This window comes from Ursus maritimus, unplaced genomic scaffold (genome assembly GCF_017311325.1).
Source record: "Ursus maritimus isolate PB19 unplaced genomic scaffold, ASM1731132v1 scaffold_9, whole genome shotgun sequence".
Classification (NCBI taxonomy): Eukaryota; Metazoa; Chordata; class Mammalia; order Carnivora; family Ursidae; genus Ursus; species Ursus maritimus.
Window position 1 is genome coordinate 26,068,256 of NW_024427107.1, and position 18,886 is coordinate 26,087,141.

At 39.5% G+C, this 18,886-nt stretch overlaps 1 protein-coding gene across 19 annotated transcripts in view; it reads right to left on the reverse strand.

Annotated features, from left to right (window-relative positions):
* The window catches only part of PEX2 (peroxisomal biogenesis factor 2), a 54,983-nt gene extending 36,295 nt beyond the window's left edge, over positions 1 to 18,688 (reverse strand). For 15 of the 19 annotated variants that reach the window (XR_005833701.1, XR_005833695.1, XR_005833702.1 and 12 more), the window contains exons 1-2: positions 18,122 to 18,688; positions 15,749 to 15,779 (exon numbers count right to left, since the gene is read on the reverse strand). Coding sequence is in view for 4 of the 19 variants with exons in the window: in XM_008689073.2 (XP_008687295.1) it covers positions 2,430 to 3,347 (918 nt within the window). In the remaining 15 variants the exon portion in view is untranslated. Of the gene's footprint in view, positions 1 to 1,499; positions 3,365 to 4,934; positions 5,042 to 10,817; positions 10,999 to 15,748; positions 15,780 to 18,121 lie in introns of those variants that run through there. The other 4 variants (XM_008689073.2, XM_040625895.1, XM_008689072.2 and 1 more) reach the window with 4 other exon arrangements.
* Positions 18,689 to 18,886: the final 198 nt, after the last annotated feature.

Below are 18,886 nucleotides of genomic sequence, written 5' to 3' on the forward strand. Positions count from 1 at the left end.
TAAGTTTAAACAGAATCCCTCACACTCTCCATTCCCTCGGCCTGTTTTCTTTTTTTCTTCAGAGTACTTCCAACACCTGAAATTATCTTACACATGTGTTTATTGTCTATTATTCCTCCACAAATGTAAACTCTATGAGAGTAGGGTTTTCATTTATAAGTACATCTCTGCCTACAGAAGAATGCCTGTAGGGGCTTAATAAGTAATTTTTGATAGGATGATGTTATTTAACTCCCATTACAGTCCTAAGAGGTAGATATTACTGAATGTCCATTTCATAGGTTGATCAAATTGAACCTTAGAGGAGTTAAATAAACCTATCCAAAACCCACTGAGTTCTGAGGCAGGGGGTGTTGAGAGCAAGGAAGCACGACATGCCTTTGACTGGTATGTGCTTTAGATATGATCACTGAAGCAACTGGAGACATTATGTACACAAGCAGCAAACATGATTGGAGAACAAGTTACACTGAAGAGAAAAAACAGTGTGTAAAAGTTTTTATTTTCCCCAGGGAGATGCTCATAAGTGATGCTTAGGTTCTTGAGGCTAAAGCAGAAATGTGTCATGTAGCTAAATATGACCCAGTTATACGGAACCATGAGCACTGAGACCACTGGGGAGTAGGAACAGAAGCACCGGTGTTAGAGCAAGTCTCCTGGCAGTGCACAGGGAGACAGAGACCGAATGGGGTCTGGGACCATCAGAGCAACTTAGCCAGCAGGCCACTGTCTCTGCAGTGAGTTGGAGTTCCCTGAGGCAGCGCTTGAGTACACAAGTTAGTCCTAAACTGAATCATTTTAAGTTGAACACTTCCTGCCATTAGTGTGTTGGCAAGAAAAACAAAAATGGAAAACCATACCGAAAAATAATGGAGAGACAGTATTAGATGTGGTTAACACTAGGCTGGTCGCTCAGCTCCTCCAGGGATGGCTGGGTTGCCCAGCTGCGGGAGTGGGGTCAGCAGGCTGCCTGCGGTAGTCAGGTCCTTTAGCACCTGCCTCAGCTGCAGAGAGCTGTCATGCTCCAGGTCACACCCTTCCCAGAGCACATGGCTAGTGACTGAGAGCTGTAGGTAAAAAGGCCTGACCGCTTTGACCCAATCCAGGCCCAAGTACTTCAAGTTCCTTGCAACATGTACTTCTGCAGAACCCAATCTCTGATATTAGGTTTAGTTGTTCAGCTAACAAAATGTCTCTATTGGTACACTGGCACTAAGACAGGTAGGTTCTGGTTATCCAGTGATGAGTAAAACAGACATACTCCCTGACCTCCTGTGGGTAATCACTTAGTGAGGGGGTAGATGTTAAATAAAAATACAAAATTAAAAAAAAATATATTGTACTAAGTGCCATTAGTGTCTATGGAAAAACATAAAACCTCCATAATACTGACAACTCTATTAGTTAGCATATATGTAAAGTAATATTTTCATGTTAAAATGATAACAATATGGGTATTTATTAAGAACGCACTTTATCGAAATAACACTAGAACAAAATTGTTGGTATAACAAAATGTTTATTTTTTTAATCCTTTTAAATCTGTAATCAAGTCAACCATTCAGTTACTTATGTCCTTATCAACCCAGATCACTGGTAAAATTAAAGAATGCAGACTTTTGATATTTAAAAAGGCAAATGTAGACTCTAGTAGGGATCTGTTGTTTATAGCTGCCCACCATCCACTATTCTTATAATGGCACTTGAGTTTCCTGTGGTGAACTGCCTGCTCTCCTACTATGGGTCCATGAGGTAAACATCTAGTAATCAAGAGCAGTACTTTCCTGTTCTGTTTCACACATGTGTAATCCCAGGCAGACCAATGACAAGAAGGTCCTGGACTTAGCCGGAACTATTATGCAGGAAGCGCTCATTCCAGCGGGATCACAAAGCTGGCAGAACATCAGTCTGGAGCTCCTGGTGGCCATCATTTTGCCTGAGAATGAAGCCAACTGACCCCCTCAAAACAGGTTTTAGAGAAAAGCTTAAAATTACAACTGGGGCACTAGATCTTAAGGCTCAAAACAACAGGGTCTTACTGTCAGATTATGATGTTATAACACCATCTCTGAAAATAAATACACACTCATCCCAGAGTCTCTGAAATCGTTTTAGAATCTAACCTCTTTCCAGGAAGTAGCAAAATAAAAGAGCATTTTTAGTAGTCTGACAAAAACTGTCAATTATTCTTGACATTGAAAATTGAATGCAATGATTTAAAGAAAAGTAACAAATTATTGTTTACATAATATATTCAGAATCATGTGGTTTCTAGTGATTAGACTTTAGTCATGCTTGGAAAGGAACAGAAGACAGTGGCTGAGAAGCACATACCCTCATAAAAGACACCTGAACAGTATGCCTAGGATGACTAATATTAAGGATCTGAACATAATACAGTTTTCCTCAGAGGAAACAATCTTAAGTTTCTAAAGAGCATTCACTTCTGACATCTCGATTCCTGATTTCAGTGGCTGCACACTGTGTACCTCTGTGCCACACTTAGGACAAGTAAAGTACACGTCAAATAAGAAACTACTCTTAACACAGTAGTAACAGAAGATATGCTCACATCCTATGGTGTGAGGCATGGTGGGCCACTCTCCACACAGAGAACACTGTTTGCCGCTGGTGGCTAATGTATTGTCACTGTTAGGAGCACCAGTAAGAGGAATACACCACGAAGACAACTTAGCTTTCAACTTCTGGATATTAATAAGTGGTAAGAGAAAAATCAGAAACTCTGCAAAACCATGCCAGAGAAGTTCCCTATTCATATACTCAAAGCCAACTTCACGTATGTTTTGGGGCTTGCAAGATACAGAACGAATGCCTAGGAGACGTTCTGTCAAAGTAGCAAACTTGCCCCTCTGAAGGAAAATCAGGAAATTGATCAGTCCACCTAATTTCAAAAGTCCAACCACGATATTCACACACTGCCTGGCTTTCCCAAATGACGCCAAATGACGGTTTCGAAACAGGTCATAGCAGCGCTCTTCCAGCCATGTCCCGCCAATCGTACACACAGCATACCACAGTTTCTGATTCTTACTGGGTGGCTGGTACCTCAGCTTTGGTGAAAAATCATTTTTGTACTGAATATTCAAAACGGATTGTCCCACAGTGGCATTTTTAGAGTAGATGGTGAATCGCCACAAGAAGAGCCACAAGAACGCTTTCACCTCTGGTTCAAAATGGGCTAACAGCCCTGGCTTAAATCCATGAAAGCACTGAGAAAACTGGGACCAAACTAGCTGCTCCAGGGCCTTGTTCAGTTCAAGTGCATCCAACTGACTTATTCTTAGCACTCTGCTTGTCCTTTTCATGTTCTCTTCTCTGGAAGCCATGTCTTCTTTGAAGGTCTCTAGGGGTAAAGTACAATTAGGGAACATCAAACATTTGCAAGCTTGTACCATCTCCTCAACTTACGCATCGAAAACTGTGATACACAAATGACCAGGGCCCACTGAAGATGGAGCTGGCAGTAGGTGTCAAACAGCAGTGAACAATCAATCACCTCTTACATGGAACCTTCTTTTTCTCCCCCCTCTCCTCTCTCCCTCCCTCCCTTCTTTTCTTTGCTATTCTTTTTTTGGACCCTCCTCATCAAAGGAATGTAGCAAAAGTTGTACATCAAAGGTTGTAGCAAGTTGTACCCTTTTCCCACAAATTACCTCCAAGTAATCCTCCTAGGTCATTTTAGCAGGGAGATCATAAAATCCTGATGCTAACAGTGACAAAGCTAAGAACATGACTAGTGGAGAAATACATGAACTTAATAAATACAGTGAACGCTATGGAACATTCCAATGAACGGTAAGTCAAGACCTCAGGTTAACTGCCAGTACTTCTACTGACTCCAAAGTATATATTTTTTTAACAAGTCATTTAATCTTTCTGAAATATCTTTTATATCCATAAAGTTAGGAGAAAAAAATTAAATGAACTATCAGTGTTTATTATGCTATCACATTATTGCAGAAAATAAATAGTAGCACAAAGCAACATGAATGCAGAAATGCTGTTATTCAGATACTAAGATACACATCATACAGTTTTCTAAGAAAATTATGTTGTAAAAATAAATACTAAGACCATTTCATAAATAAACTAAGGAATCACAGAGGTGCTAAGGGGACAAAAATCTTTTAAAATGAAATAGAAAAAGCTGATTAGTGGTTAGCTAGGTATGACTGACTCATTCAAAACACACTTATTAAACACCTATTATGTACAAGCAATGGTGATTAAAACACTCAGTGGCTGTTATTGCCAAGGAGTATACAGACCAGTTTAGATATTTTACTTATTGTTTAAAAAATGGTAAACCCAAACTATGACAAGAAATCCGTTTAAATTTAGTTTCTAAAATGGCCCTGACCACATGGAGCTTGATCTTGATCATGCATGATCTCTGGGCCTTCAAAAGGCCTAGTGCACTAACAGAACGCTAAGATACAGAGGGAGGCAGGTGTCCCACTGAGTTCACTGTCACCGACAGTGTGGCAATTGTGATCTTGGACAAGTCATTCACCTAGTTCTGCTTTATTTTTTTCGCTTACAAAACTGAAGGCCAGAGATAAAATGACCTCTAAGCTCCTTTCAAATTCTATTTATGATTTTTACTAAAAAGATTCTAAATGTAATTTGTTAGAAGTTAAAGGACTAAAAGGTTATCCTGAAATAAAGTTGTACCTCTTGAAACTGGGAATGTCTCTGACAATTAAAGAGGTTTTGCAGAGGGATGTTTTTAAATTACTCATGGATCCTGGACGACTTAGTGGCAGAAGACGACATGCTTAACAAGTTCAAGTATAGGAAACAAAAGTGCCTACTGAATAACCGCTGTTTACTGCTGCTTTCCTCTCAATCTAGACATTTGACAGGAATGCTTTTCTCCCATATATGTCATCTGTCTTCTGGGGTGATCTCACCTTTTTCCCCTTCCTGCAGCTCCCTCAAAATTTCAATGCTTAGAGCTATGGCAGGAGGGATTTTTGCTGCAAGTTCTGTGAAATCCTTGCCTCATACTAGCCAGGAGCTACAGGAAAAGAAGAAGGGGGTTAGAACCGAGTTCCCTTTCTTCTCTCTACAAATCTCATCAATCCCCAAGGTTCTGCTCTTTGCCCCAAATATTTTTCTAATCCATTCACTACTCTATCCCCTGCAGGCCTCTTCCTAAATTCAGCAGCTCTCATCTCTCTGTTGGATTACATCTAATTGGTCTATCCCACCTTTTGCCTTTTTCAGTGCATTTCCCACACTGCAGTTGTTCAAACACACAAGCCTCCCAAACTACCCCAGCTTGCTTTCCTTCCTAATCTGCTGACCTCTAGTCACAAGGTGCCCCCTTCTCTTGTTCCCTAGTGAACACTTATGGTCTGTTCCCTCCATCTGGAACAGTACGTTCCTGTTCCTTACTTGAAAAACTCAGTTTTCAGTTTTTAAGTACTAAATTTTTAATAGTGGCTTAGGCATCACTTCCTCCTGACTCTCCAAACTTGGGTTGGCTGCCTCTTCTAGTTGTTCCCTTAGCACTCCGTTCTTTCACTGTCTTGGCCTTTATGTACTGTACACAGGCTACATTTTAAATTGTTTATTTCCTCCACTAGAGGATAAACCCCATTGCAAAGACGTCTTGTTACAGTTGAATCTTAGCAACCAGCACAGCACCCTGTACACATAATGCATACGACACAGAGTAGATGAATAGGATAAAGTCAGGGGTAGGTGAAGGATAGGAAATACAAATTCCTACCCAATAGCCTTTAAAACTATTTCAAATTATCATATCCAGACTATTGATTATTACCTATCTCAACACGTTTGTTGTACATCAGCTGTTTACCAGTTACTAATGTAATAGTAAAACTGACATAGTCTCAACCCCTTGTGGAGACTACAATGTAGTGAGGTGAGGGGTGGGTAAGAATGTGCTATATAAAATAATAAAGAGGCAATTACAATAAGATGTTAGGAGTGATATCCAAGAGGAAATCCAGGGCATTACCTCTGACACTAGACCTCAGAAAGTCAGAGGAGGCTTCACAGAGAGGTAATATCTAGGCAGCTACCTGATATCAGCACTGTCAGGCTGGCAAAGGAATGCTATTCCAAGCAGAGGGAGAGCAGGTGACAAGGACTGAAGGTGCAAGGACAAAAGGCTGGAAAGGAAAGCAGGAGACCAACAGTAAAGGCCAAACTGAGGAGGCTGTATTTTATCAAGATGTTAATGGGGAGCCACCAGATAGTTTAAGAAAAGAACTAATCAAATTTGCATTTTATTTTATTTTATTTTTTTTTAAAGATTTTATTTATTTATTTGACAGAGACGGCCAGTGAGAGAGGGAACACAAGCAGGGGGAGTGGGAGAGGAAGAAGCAGGCTTCCAGCGGAGGAGCCTGATGTGGGGCTCGATCCCAGATCTCCGGGATCATGCCCTGAGCTGAAGGCAGACGCTTAATGACTGCGCTACCCAGGGGCCCCCAAATTTGCATTTTAGACAGCTTGTTCTGGCCACATTCAGAATGGATTTGAAGCCGAAAAGTCTCGAGGCAGAGAGACCAGTTAAGATGACTGTTACATGATTATTAAAATGATCAATGAGAAAGTCCCGATAGTCTAAATTATAGTATCAGTAGGGATGGAGAAAAATAGGTATCCTTAAAGCTCTGAGGAGTCAGAAGTGATAGGATTTAATGAGAAATAAGCCAAGGATAACTGACTTGAGTAACTGAGTGGATGATAGTCCAGTTCTCTGAAATAGGAAACACATGCAGTGATACAGGTTTGAAGGAGAGGTAATAACACAGTAGTGTTAGAGATCTGAGGCTCCCATGAGACAGCTAGAGCTCAGTAGGCAGTTGTGTGGAGACATGAGAGAAAGTGTGGGTGGAGATTTTGAGTGTGGGGTCCCTTTAGTAGAACTAATCTACTTTAAAGCTACTCAAACACTAAGATCAGGAAGGCAGTGAACTAAGCAAGAGCAGTAGATCCTGCCCACTTAAAACATGCTCAGCTTTCTTTGTGATAATATAATCTTATTCTCATAGTTTTCCTGTTCCAGCTAGCATGGCTCTTCATTGGTTTTATTCACTGCCATTACGTATATCTTTGGGCTTTCAATCTTTCTATGCTGCGGTCTTCACCATCAGTCCTGTAGTCTCACTGTTCTTCTCAGCTAGTGATTTTCAAATTTGAGCATTTATCATGATCACCTGGATTTCTTAGACTGCAGGGTCTCGGTTCCACAGTTTCTGAATCAGTAAGCCTCGAATGGGAGCCAAGAATTTGCATTTCTAACAAGCTTCCTGGTGATGTTGAGAATGAATGGGCTAGTCCACTTCAAAGCGAACTTCGTCATTCTTCTGGCATATCTACCATCCATATAGCTCTGTGCTGCTGCCAGCCCTCCCACTCATTTCTGTTTAGTTCTCATCCCTATATCCACAGTGGCTGTTACAACTCTTGCACTGACTCTGGCTCTCCCTTTCTTCGGTTAAGTAGACCCTGTGAGATTAGAGACTACTCATGAATTCCACAAACTCTATGGACATCAATACACCTAGCCCTGATGGGTGCTTGGGATGCAGAGATAAACAAAACATCCTGGTTCTCACTTAAGGACCCTAACCCTTCCAGTAAGGGAAGCAGGCAAGTAAACAGACAACTAGAGTAGTAACAGAGGTATACGGTATCGCAAGTTCTCAGAGATAATATATAACATTTTGAAACTATCTCAACAGAAAAAGAATTCTGAAATCCATTCAAAAAATCATCAGTAAATAAGATTATTTTTCTCACTTTTTCTGCAGTTTACAGATTTTCTATAACTTATAGGCATTATGTAATTGAGGGAAATAACTAGAACATTTTTTTTGAAACCCCAGAAGCAAACCAAAATCCACAAAATTATTTGTCTACAATTACCAAATCATCTCTTTCTTACCTCATTACCACCTCTGGGATAAAGTACAAACTTCTCAGACACAACCTAGCCCAATTCTGTCTCCATCTCTGCAAGCAGACAAGCTACTCCTCTCCAGTGGAGTCCTTAATTCCATGCCATCCCTCAGTCCTAACTCTGTGCCTTTTCTCATGTACCTAAAACACTCACCTTCCCTGCCAACTCTTCCCACTGCCCACAACTCTCTGCCCTTCACATTCCAACTCTATTTCAACATTCTCTGTGAAACCTTCATAACTATCTCCAACTCCTATAATCACCACCTTTAACTCTGACAGCAACTGTCTGTGCCACTCACTTGAGCCCTCAATCAACTGTCCTGTGATTTCAGTCGTGCCAGTACATCTTTTTTCCCTAGTTTATCTGTAAGCTAGTTAAGGGAAAGTGCCTTATCTTATACTTACTTCTCAAAGCACCTGCCACCTAAAAAGATTCTGATTTCTACTCAGTTTTCCTCATGCAAAATTCTACAATCATTCATGGTATGTGGGAATATAGCACATGACTCCTCTACTGTCATAGTGTCTACAATTCTGTATCTTCCCCAGATTTCATATTCCGTGGTGAGAAAGATAAGGGAAGCTCTCTCATTGTCAATTACCCTTGAAAGGCTCTGACCATATTGGACACAGACAGAAGTCCAACACTACCAGTTCCTTCCTCTTACCTCTCTCACACCCCCAAAACACTACCAGTTCCTTCCTCTTACCTCTCTCACACTGGATAGATTACTATTTTTTTCAGTTGGATATCAGATGAAATACATGGCTTGTGTTACTTAGAGGGCTAATTATGCCAATTCATGTATCTCTAAATACTAGAGTCATAATCAGTTCTGCATTGCAGCTGATGGATATGTTATTAATTATAGAATATACCACAAAAATGGGCTCACAGCAGTTGCTCAATAAATGTTGACTATGTGCAACGGAATGAGTAGTTTGGTAGCTAATTGGTATACTGACAGAATACTATATGAGAGCATCTGGATGAACTGGATGGTGAGGGAAGCCTTCTCTCCCTCAGGTTCCTTACTTGTATTTAGTGAATAACTGGTCTGAGGGAGTGGTTTCTCAGAAGAATCATCCATTTCAAATGCTTCATTTCTCGAAGAATCATACTTAACATTTAGCAAAGATCGGAATTTTTAATGGCTGCCAGAAAAGGAGACTTAACACACTCTCTAACCAATCCAATATTTAATAATCCTTATTATCGAAAAATTCTTTCTTATCCCTTCTGTTACAGTTTAACATTTTTTTTTTCTTTTCTCTTTTTCTCCCCAGGCCTGGCCTCAGTGTAGATTAAGAACAGCTGGGCTCGATCTCCTCCCTATGTAAGACTCTTTAATGGACCAAAAGACTATCATTAAACTGTTCTTCAGCCCTTGCTTTTCCAGATGAATAATTTGTCTATTTTTTTTTGTTTCAGGTTTTATTTTTCAACATTTTAGTCATTTTTGTAACTTCTTTCAGTTTAAACATAGAACAGACACTGTCCATTACACACCATAGTTAAAATGGAATATTCCTCCTATGCTCTATATTCCTATTTAGGCAACTGTGACAGAGTAGAAAAAAGCATATTTAAAATCAATCAGACCTGAGCTCAAGTTCCAGCTTTGTCACCTACTTGCTATGTGATCTTAGAAAAAGTCATTACCCTCAGATTCTCTTTTTCTTTTTAATTTTAGGGAGAGGAGTGGGGGGCGGGGAGAGAACACGAGCAGGAGGGGCAGAGGGAGAGAATCTCAAGCGGACTCCATGCTGAGCATGGAGTCCAACACGGGCCTGATGTCAGGCTTGATCTCACATCCTGAGATCATGACCTGAGCAGAAATCAAGAGTCCTATACTTAACCGACTGTGCCACTTAGGCACCCCTACCCTCAGATTCTTCAAAAAGTTGGAAAGAACAACTACTATACACACAAAGTTGTTGAGATTAAACCAGATAATGTTATAAAAGTGGTCTGGAAACTGGAAAGTATTATTACTATATTATTGCTGCTTTGGCTAGGGATGGGCATAAGAAGAAAAAGACTCTGAGTCGATTTTGGCAAATTTATTTCAAAAGACTGAAATTTTCATTATTACTTATATTAATGCTTCAATCAATCTGTGGTGAAAGAACGTTTTTCCCCAGGAGATACTAACTACAAAATTAAAATATAATTGTGGCAGTTAAATAGTGAACATGATGTCACTATTATGTGTGTGCAGGTGGGGGACTAGATGGGACAGATGGGAAGGGGCAGAGACATGGTTCAGTGGAACACATCACACTCCTATATCTTATCTGAAAGGAGATTATGGAGGGGGAATTCTGAGAGCATGGGAATGGGTTCCAGCATGACCTGCTCCTTTGGTTATTTAACCCTCATCGATATGGTAATGCCTATTATCTGGAAGCAAAGAAACTTCAGGAATGCACACTGATAATATCTGACTCTAGGGTGCTTTGCTGAGCAGGGCATGGTACAGGCAGTCCAGACAGGCATCCAATTTTGGTTCATCACTAACGTGACACTCCGTTCCTCTTCCTTTCCTGTCTCCTCTTTTGCGCAGATACATTTATTCTAGAATATTGGCTTTAGAGAAGGGCAGGGCCCAGGAGTAGAAGAAACTAGTAAAACAGAAATAACTATAAGCTCAATCAATCTGATCATGGAATTCTTTTCCCTTTGCTGCTGTACAACAATATTTATCCATAATAGGTGTAAAGCACAGAAAAATATCATAAATACCTTTAAGTCACAAAGTTATTTTCAATATAACATAGTAAATGTGTTTTAGTGAATCCTAATTCTCTGACAAATGGCTCAATTTAACTAATATTTTTTGAGCGCTTACCAAATGCCAGGGAACCTCCTAGGTACCAGGGATTCAATCCAAAAATTTAACTTTCAGTTCACTTTTATTCAAGCATTTTTAAAGAAAACAGGATGTTACTATAATCAGGACTAGGCACTGATCTCTGAAGCAAAGAAGAAATTTTGAAATGTGAAGACACCATGAAGGATCACAAAACTTCCTAGACAGAAAAGAAAAAAAATGGCATTTAAGACACAAGAACAGGTTGTGCAAACTCCAGATCATGCAAGCCATGAAACCTGGCTATGGTTTATCTGGGAGATACTGGGATGGGTTCCAACAGGGGCTGCCTCCTCAGTGATTTAATTCGCATTCACTGTGGCTGCGCTTGTTACCAGGAAGCAAAGACTCAAGTCATCTGCCATGACTGCACAAAACAAGCCTGCAGGAGAGGTAGGGAAACCACAATGATTTCATAGGCATGAATTATCACTGAAGAGAAGAGACATAATGAGATATATTTTTAAAGGATGAATCTGATAGCAGAGTTCAATAAGACCGAAGAAAATGAAGGCTGCAGCTCCCAGAGACCAGTTGATTCCTGCAACAATGCAAGGCCCTTACTGAAGGTGCTAATAACTTTCTGAAAAAGTTAAAGTAACGACCTGCTTCATTAAGAACTAATCAAAATCAAAAAGATTATGGCGCCTTCACATTTTTAAATAAAAAATCCCCAACGTTTTTTTTGTAAACCAGTACTTTCTGATTCTGTTACAGTGACTGCCATCCACACCCAATTATTAGCCAGTCTATTTCTACTTACCTTCAGGAATTTAAAGTAAGGTTTAGCGATCCCCATATTATTGGTTCTTGCAGATTAGTATCTAGTTTCACAAAAGTACACTCCAACTTAAATAGTTAAAAAAAAAAAAAAACCAAACTAATCTTTTTCTTTAAAGCTGGGATTGTTCAGAATTGAAACGAACATCATCAGATTTAATTCAAATTGATTTTCCCAGAATGTCAAAAACAGGCAATACCTTTTCCTATTCTGCCATGAAATCTCATTCTTTTAATACACAGTTCTATAACCCTTTCCCTTCCCAATCCGCACTTCCCAAACTGTACTAATTTAAGATTCTAAAGGGCCAACCTAGGGGAAACATTTATGGTCATGTAAAGAGACTTATAAAAATAATTAATTAAAAGTATAATTGGCACTACATAATATGTGTTTAGTGAAGGATACTACTACATTAAGGATACGGGAAAAAGATGCTCAAGGCAAATTATAGCATCTATAGGGTTAGTGTGATTAACTTATCACATAAATATGTTTAAGACAAAATGATCTAGCACAAAAAACTATTAAAAAGGTCTCCTGCTGACATTTTATCACTAGACACGTCATACTGCTTTTCTTTCACAGAAGAAAAAACAACTGAAATTCATTTACTAAGAGCAGAGATATATAAATCTATCCTTATGTAACTCATCCTTTCTTTTTATGCTTTCCATTCCCCCAAATAAACTGTCATCTATATCACATTCCAAAACCAAAACAAATGACTGTATCTCACTAAAGAAGGAAGAATTTTCAAAATGTATTTCAGAGCTTTTACTGAGTATAGTACAAATTATGAATGAATATATTTTATTTAAAACATGTTATTGACAGAAATCTATCAATAATAATGTGAGTATTGTCAAGGGTCTGTCAATATTAATGTAATTATGATTAAGGGGATAACATAGATTTTTAGCTATAATACCAAGTAACATCTCCTACATTGCTGCTATCAATATACACATTATTATTGACCTGTTTCGAGACTCTCAGTACTAGATGTATTACCATTAGGCATATTTGTCAATGTATGCTGCCTACAAAAACTCTACATTTAAATTTACAGTCCTGTAAACTTTGTCAGCAGAAACCTGTGATTCCCAAGTATTCTCTAAGGTATCAAACCCATATGTGCACCCACTGCCAGACTATCTTTTTTCAGATCCACAATAATCAACCAAATTTTAGTATGACAATGTTGCTGCCACACTATCCTGAGGGTTCAAGTAATCAAAATGGATGAGACAATATATGCATTTTTTCTTTTTAGGTTTGAAAAAATTTTAAACTAATGTTTCCTATTATGAGGTTATGTGAATAAAGTTCTATAACTGGAGATCTTAAGCTTTGAACTACACCCTACTATTTTATTTCCTTTGTGTAGTCAGATAGATTTACTGTCCATTGTATTGAAATCAATACTAATAAATGGGACATGCTTCAAAGAGGGATTTAACAGGACACCGATTCCCAGAACACATTTCAAACATGAGCAAAAGAGAAAAAGCTATGACTGAGACCCATTAGGACACTGTGACCTCTGGCACTGTGAATAGGCCTAGAAATCAACAACTAGAAGTTCAAATCCCACTTCTGCCACAGGCTGCTAAATGACTTGTCACTACTCTTTTGTTCTACTCTTTCATCAAATATAAACCAAGTTTCAATAGTTTATAGATATCCAATGTTGTAAGTCCCAACTGTGCTCTTTTGAATACAGACAAGACATGTGAAATTTTAAAATTCTGTGGTGGACGCTAGACTTCTAAATTACTCCTAACTTAAATGTAATCCTCATCAAATCCAAATAGGATTTTTCTTTTTGGGACTGGTAGTGAGTGAGTACACAACAAAATGTTTCTAGGATAAACTTCAAAATCGCATAAATTGCTCAAAAAGATGAACATGGATCAACGACAAGTAACTTAACCTAGCACACGGGAAATATAGATATATTTTTTAATTTGGAGAGAAAAGGGAACTCAAATCAAATACTACAATCATTAAGATTATAAATAGTCTTATACAATTGAGTACGCTCCCTATTTCATTTACTTATTTAAGATACTTATTCAAGTATTTAAAACTAACATCACCGTTTCCCTCTGTTTTTTTTTAAACCTTAAAACAGAATTTCCAATACCTTGGCCTAGTTTTACAAAAAGAAAAGCATGGCACTCATAATCTTTTCTTTCAGAAAGTTGATACTTGAGTCTTTAAGAGAGAAAGCATGTCGTGAAAATAAAGAGCAGATGTTTGAGTGAATATGGGGAAAGAGAGTTAAACTGGTTCTGATTAGTTCTGTATCTTAGACCAGGTTCACCAACAGGCTGTGTGACTCTGGACAAGTCATTTTCCCACACTATACTCTCTAGCAGTTAAAAGATATAAAAATAAATTTCAAAAAATCAACTGCAAAAGTCTACCTATCTAGAATTCTTATAAGAACTATTTTAGGAAACTTTGGAAGAGGAAGAAAAAAGTAAAAGAACAGCCATTTCCAACTGCAGAAATGATAAGTGTGAAAAAGGCTAGAGGAAGTGGAGAAATCAGAACAGAACACATGAGACAGAGACACAATCACAGAAAAAAACAGCAAAGCATCTATAGACAATACCCACCAACTTAAGAGTTTACGACTGTAGTAAATATATACTACTTACCAGTTATCAAGTGTTAACAAGGGACTATCATAGCTAAGTATCCTTTGCAAAATCAAATATTAAATCATTTAATCCTTACTAATATTATGAAAGAGGTTCTTTTATCATTTATGTTTTAAAACAAGGAAACTGAAGCACAGAGAGATTAACTGACTTGTGTAAAATCACACAACTAGGAGTGGCAGAGTCATGCTCCAAACTAGTGTTCTTGACTAACAAACAAGGTGGTGATGGGCCTAAAAGATGAACATAAACACTTAAGGAGGACACCACAGGACGTGCAAATGGGGCTATTTTAAAAGGCTAAATGTTAAGAGATTAAGAGTATAGGCATGAACTACAGCAAAAATTACAATCCAAGGATGAACAAACAAGAGCCATATGAAACACATGAAGCTACTAGATCTTTAAGTACTCTACGAATTTAGAAAAGGAATCTAGACCTCAGAAGAGAATTTTAAATGACTTGCAAATTATTGGCAAACCTGTTTAATTGCATATTTTAGGGCATTCAAGACAACATGGAGGGACGCCTGGGTGGCTCAGTTGGGTAAGCCTCTGCCTTCAGCTCAGCTCATGATCCCAGGACCCTGGGATCTGAGTCCCGCATCTGGCTCCTTGCTCAGTGGGGAGCCTGCTTCTCCCTCTGCCTGCTGCTCCCCCTGTTTGCACTCACTCTCTCTCTCTCTGACAAATAAATAAATAAATCTTTAAAAAAAAGAGAGAGAGAGACAACATGGAAATATATCCACAAAGGAACAGAGGTATTAGCAATGGGCAAGAAGGAAGTACCATGTGATACATTACTATGTGTGAGGCATTATGTTTTGTTCACACTCTTTATCTCATTTAATCCTCATAACACAGTAAAGACTATCATGTCCATTTTAAGAAGACAAAAGTTAGGCTTGAGAAGATTAACAACCTGTTTAAGGTCAGACTGATAATCAGTAAATTCTGGTAAACAGCAGAGAAACTGTGGGACACCCAAAGGAAGTTAGTAAGTAGTATGGAAATGTGGTAAACTTGGAACAAATTCAATCCCGCAGAGCTCAAAGCAAATTTTTTTCCCTCAAGATCATTCACAAGACCAGACTGCCAGTCAAGCTCCCAGGACTGTAAATGGGGAAAAAAGCAAAGGAATGTGGGAAAGTTGCCCATGTTGCCTGGGATGCATCTTGTGTACCTTCTCTCTCCCTGACTCTATACTTGTCAGAGAACCGTTCAAAGAGACTGAATGTCCAATCTGAACAAAGGGAATATCTGGGTGAAAAAATGAGGTGTGAACATTCATTTCAGTGTTATGAATACATACTATATGCAAGGTAGAGGCAATGCCCATTCACCTAACACTAGAAGGGAACAGTTATGCAGAATCAAAACAGAATTACTCTACAGCTCTTCGGGTTTTTGACTTAATAGTAAGAAGACAACGTAACTTGGATGAAATTTTATCTCACCTTATTGACAGGCAGTTAAGAAGGGAGAGGTCTGAAAAAAAAAAAAAGAAAACATATTAAACAGAATAAAAAGCAATATAGAAAGGGCATTTTGATTGTATAGATGGTAAAAGACTGAAAATAAGTTGACTAATAGTGCACAATGGGAAGGACGAGAGTGTTAGACATCCTCTTCCCTGCTTCCACTTCCATGGAGAGCAATCACAGTGCTGGCATTTGCAGTGCCAGGATTACATGGGGCAAATGGAGCAGTACAGAGCTTTTCTCCAGAGGTTTCTTCCACATTCCAAAGGAACTGAAGAGGAACATGGAATGTTTAGAAACTGCTGTCATTTCACAGGAAGGAGGTAAAGGGGGCATCCAATTTGCTTAGAGGTTGCCCAAGATAATCAAGGGAGGAAAAAAAGGAGCAAGTGATTCAGAGCAGAACTTTTGTCCAGAAATAAAGATTGTGCATATGGCATACATTTTCCTCGTGCTACAGGAACCTGAGCACAGTGAAGTGCAAAAGAGAGAAAGAGACTTTAAAATTACCTGATGTGCGAGGAAACCATGCAGTTAAGACTTAAAATGCAAATTTACTAGTAATGTGATGTTGGGCAAGACTGTTAATGTCTTTAAGATTCAGTTACAGAATATGTAAAATGGAAAATATCTGCCCTCCCTATTGCAAAGATTATTATAAGCTTCGAAAATAAGCAAAAATTTTATGGCTAAAATACCAGGGTAGGAGGAAGAGAGAAAAATAAAGAATTATGATTCTCATCACAAAGAAATTTGAAGTTTGTATTTATTAAACAAATGAAACAATATAGACTTGTTTGTGTCTTTTAGTCATGACTTAATAATGAATGTATCTTTTACTATTAAAAAAACTACTCATCGAATGAATGCACACTGGATACAAATGTGTAATTTGAAACAGAGTCATAATGCCAGAGGTAAACACAGATAATCTAGTCTAAGATATGGATTTAAATTTAACAGAAACACTATTTTTCAGACAGAACACATAAAATAGCTGCTCTTGTAAAATACGGCTGAGTGTCTGTTTGCTTTGTCTCTCCCCTATGTAGCTCCAGGAAATTTCCATAGAAATTCTTCTTCAGAACAGATTTAAAACCACAGATTGAATGCTACCCCTAATTTCTAAAAATGAAGAGAATTAGGCCACGAGGTAGGGCCGGTCAAAGGAAACCAGAGTCAGGACTAGCACTCAATTCTCTTCGCTTAGTCTAATATTCTCTTTACTATGTCCCGTTACTTCCATTTTCTTCTTTTTTTTTAAAGGAAAAAAATATATATAATAAATAAAATAAATAAATAATAAGTATAAAGGTACATATATGGGTGTTTTCTTTTTTTTTTTTTCACTTTTTAAATAATTCCATTGTCTCTCTTCTTTCCAGTCCCTTTCTGGCTCAAATCATTCAACTCTAATGTTTCTGGATACAAGTAATTGATAATATGGGCAGATCTAAGAGAAGATAAAGTGGAAAAAAAAAAAGTCAGCCATCCCAAGTTTATTTTGTTCAGGTTTAACTAAAAATAACACATTGGGGAAGGTGTTTAGACAGCGAATTGTGGTGTGGATAAAGTCTCAAACTTCCTGTAATTGCCTGAAATTGTTAAAGTAAAAAATTCTCAAGGGGCATCACAGAATACCAGAACAAGTTAGATGTGGACGTTCAACAACTTGGTCTCGGGAAAAGCCCTTTCACTAAATGTGGTATTTTTGGAAAATGGGACCTAAAGAAATAAGAAACGACTTTTAATTTAAAGCACCAGAAGAAAAATGTCAATTATTCTCACACTCTCGGTTATCAGAAATCAATATTAAATGTTAACAAACTCATCGCAAGCAATTACGTATGAACAATTTCAACAGCTCTTCCTCCCGAAGAAAATTAAAACTGCTTCTAAGTTCACAGGCTTTCAAAAATGTGAGAAACTTAAGCATCCTCTATTTTTGTACCAAATATAACACTTTATATGAGCCACCCGATATTAGTTTGGACACTGCATACTTTTTAAGCCATTCTTAAAAAGTAAATCTCACCACCGACAAGTGCGCGGAAAAGATTTTGAAGTGTTTAAAAAGTCATCTCGTGGAAGGCAAAGGAACTCAAGTTTAGCTGTGTTTGACTTTTTTCTTCTAATGGTGTGACACTAAGACTATTTTTAGGCGCTCGGGCCTACTTCACTGCCTTTCCCAAATCAGACTTTGATTTGCTTCTTCCAGGAAAACAGGAAGCCAATAAACAGGGAAACTCAAGGTAAGGGCGACAGCGACAACGTCGTGAAACTCCACGCCCTCCCAGCTGTACGCAAGACCTCAGGTTTTCACTCCGGCTCTCTCGGGCAGACACTGACCTTAGGAGTCTGCGAAACGCCCCCGTTCCACGTAACTTTCTCTGAGACATTCTCTGGGAAGCTTGGCTTCTCCTAGCAGAACCTGGATTACCCAGGCTTCCGGAACTCGCCGGCTTCCGGAGCGACGCAGGACCCGGAAGTGTCTGAGAAAAAAGGGGAAATTAAACCAAGAAGAACTAAGCTTTCGAGCGCGGCGGAAGGCCCGGGAGGGCCGAGCAACAGGGAACGCCGGAGAACCGAAGGGCCGAAGGGCCGAAGAGCCGAAGAGGATTCCCGCGCACGGTGATTGGTCGGTCGGCCACTCTGAGGAAAGCGTATCTGATTGGCAGGCCAGTCGCGAACCCGTCAGTCCCAGGTCGGGGCCGAGCGTGAAGAGGCCTCGGTGTGAAGAGGCCGCGGGGAAGCCCGGGCTCTCTGAGGGCAGGATTTTCCCTGCCCTCGGACGGCGCGGCGTGCGGCGGGACAAGCGCCGCCGAGTGGCAGCGGGGCGTCTCCGCAGCTCCCGGGCTCCTGGCTCTCCCAGGGTGGAGGGCTCGCAGCGGGATGGCCTCTTGGGGGAGGAGAGCCCTGGGCGAGGGGGGAGCTTCGGGGCAGGGGCCGTTTTGCTGCGCGTGCGTGCCCAGGGTGGGTAGCTTGTTGACTTCTGCAGGCTTAGGAAGGCGGGTAGCCCCGTCCGTGAGCGGTCCGCCCTGCACAGCCTCGGCCAGAGAGGCCTTGCTGGTCGGCTGGACGCGCTCGTACCGGGGCGGGGGGGGGGGGGGGGGG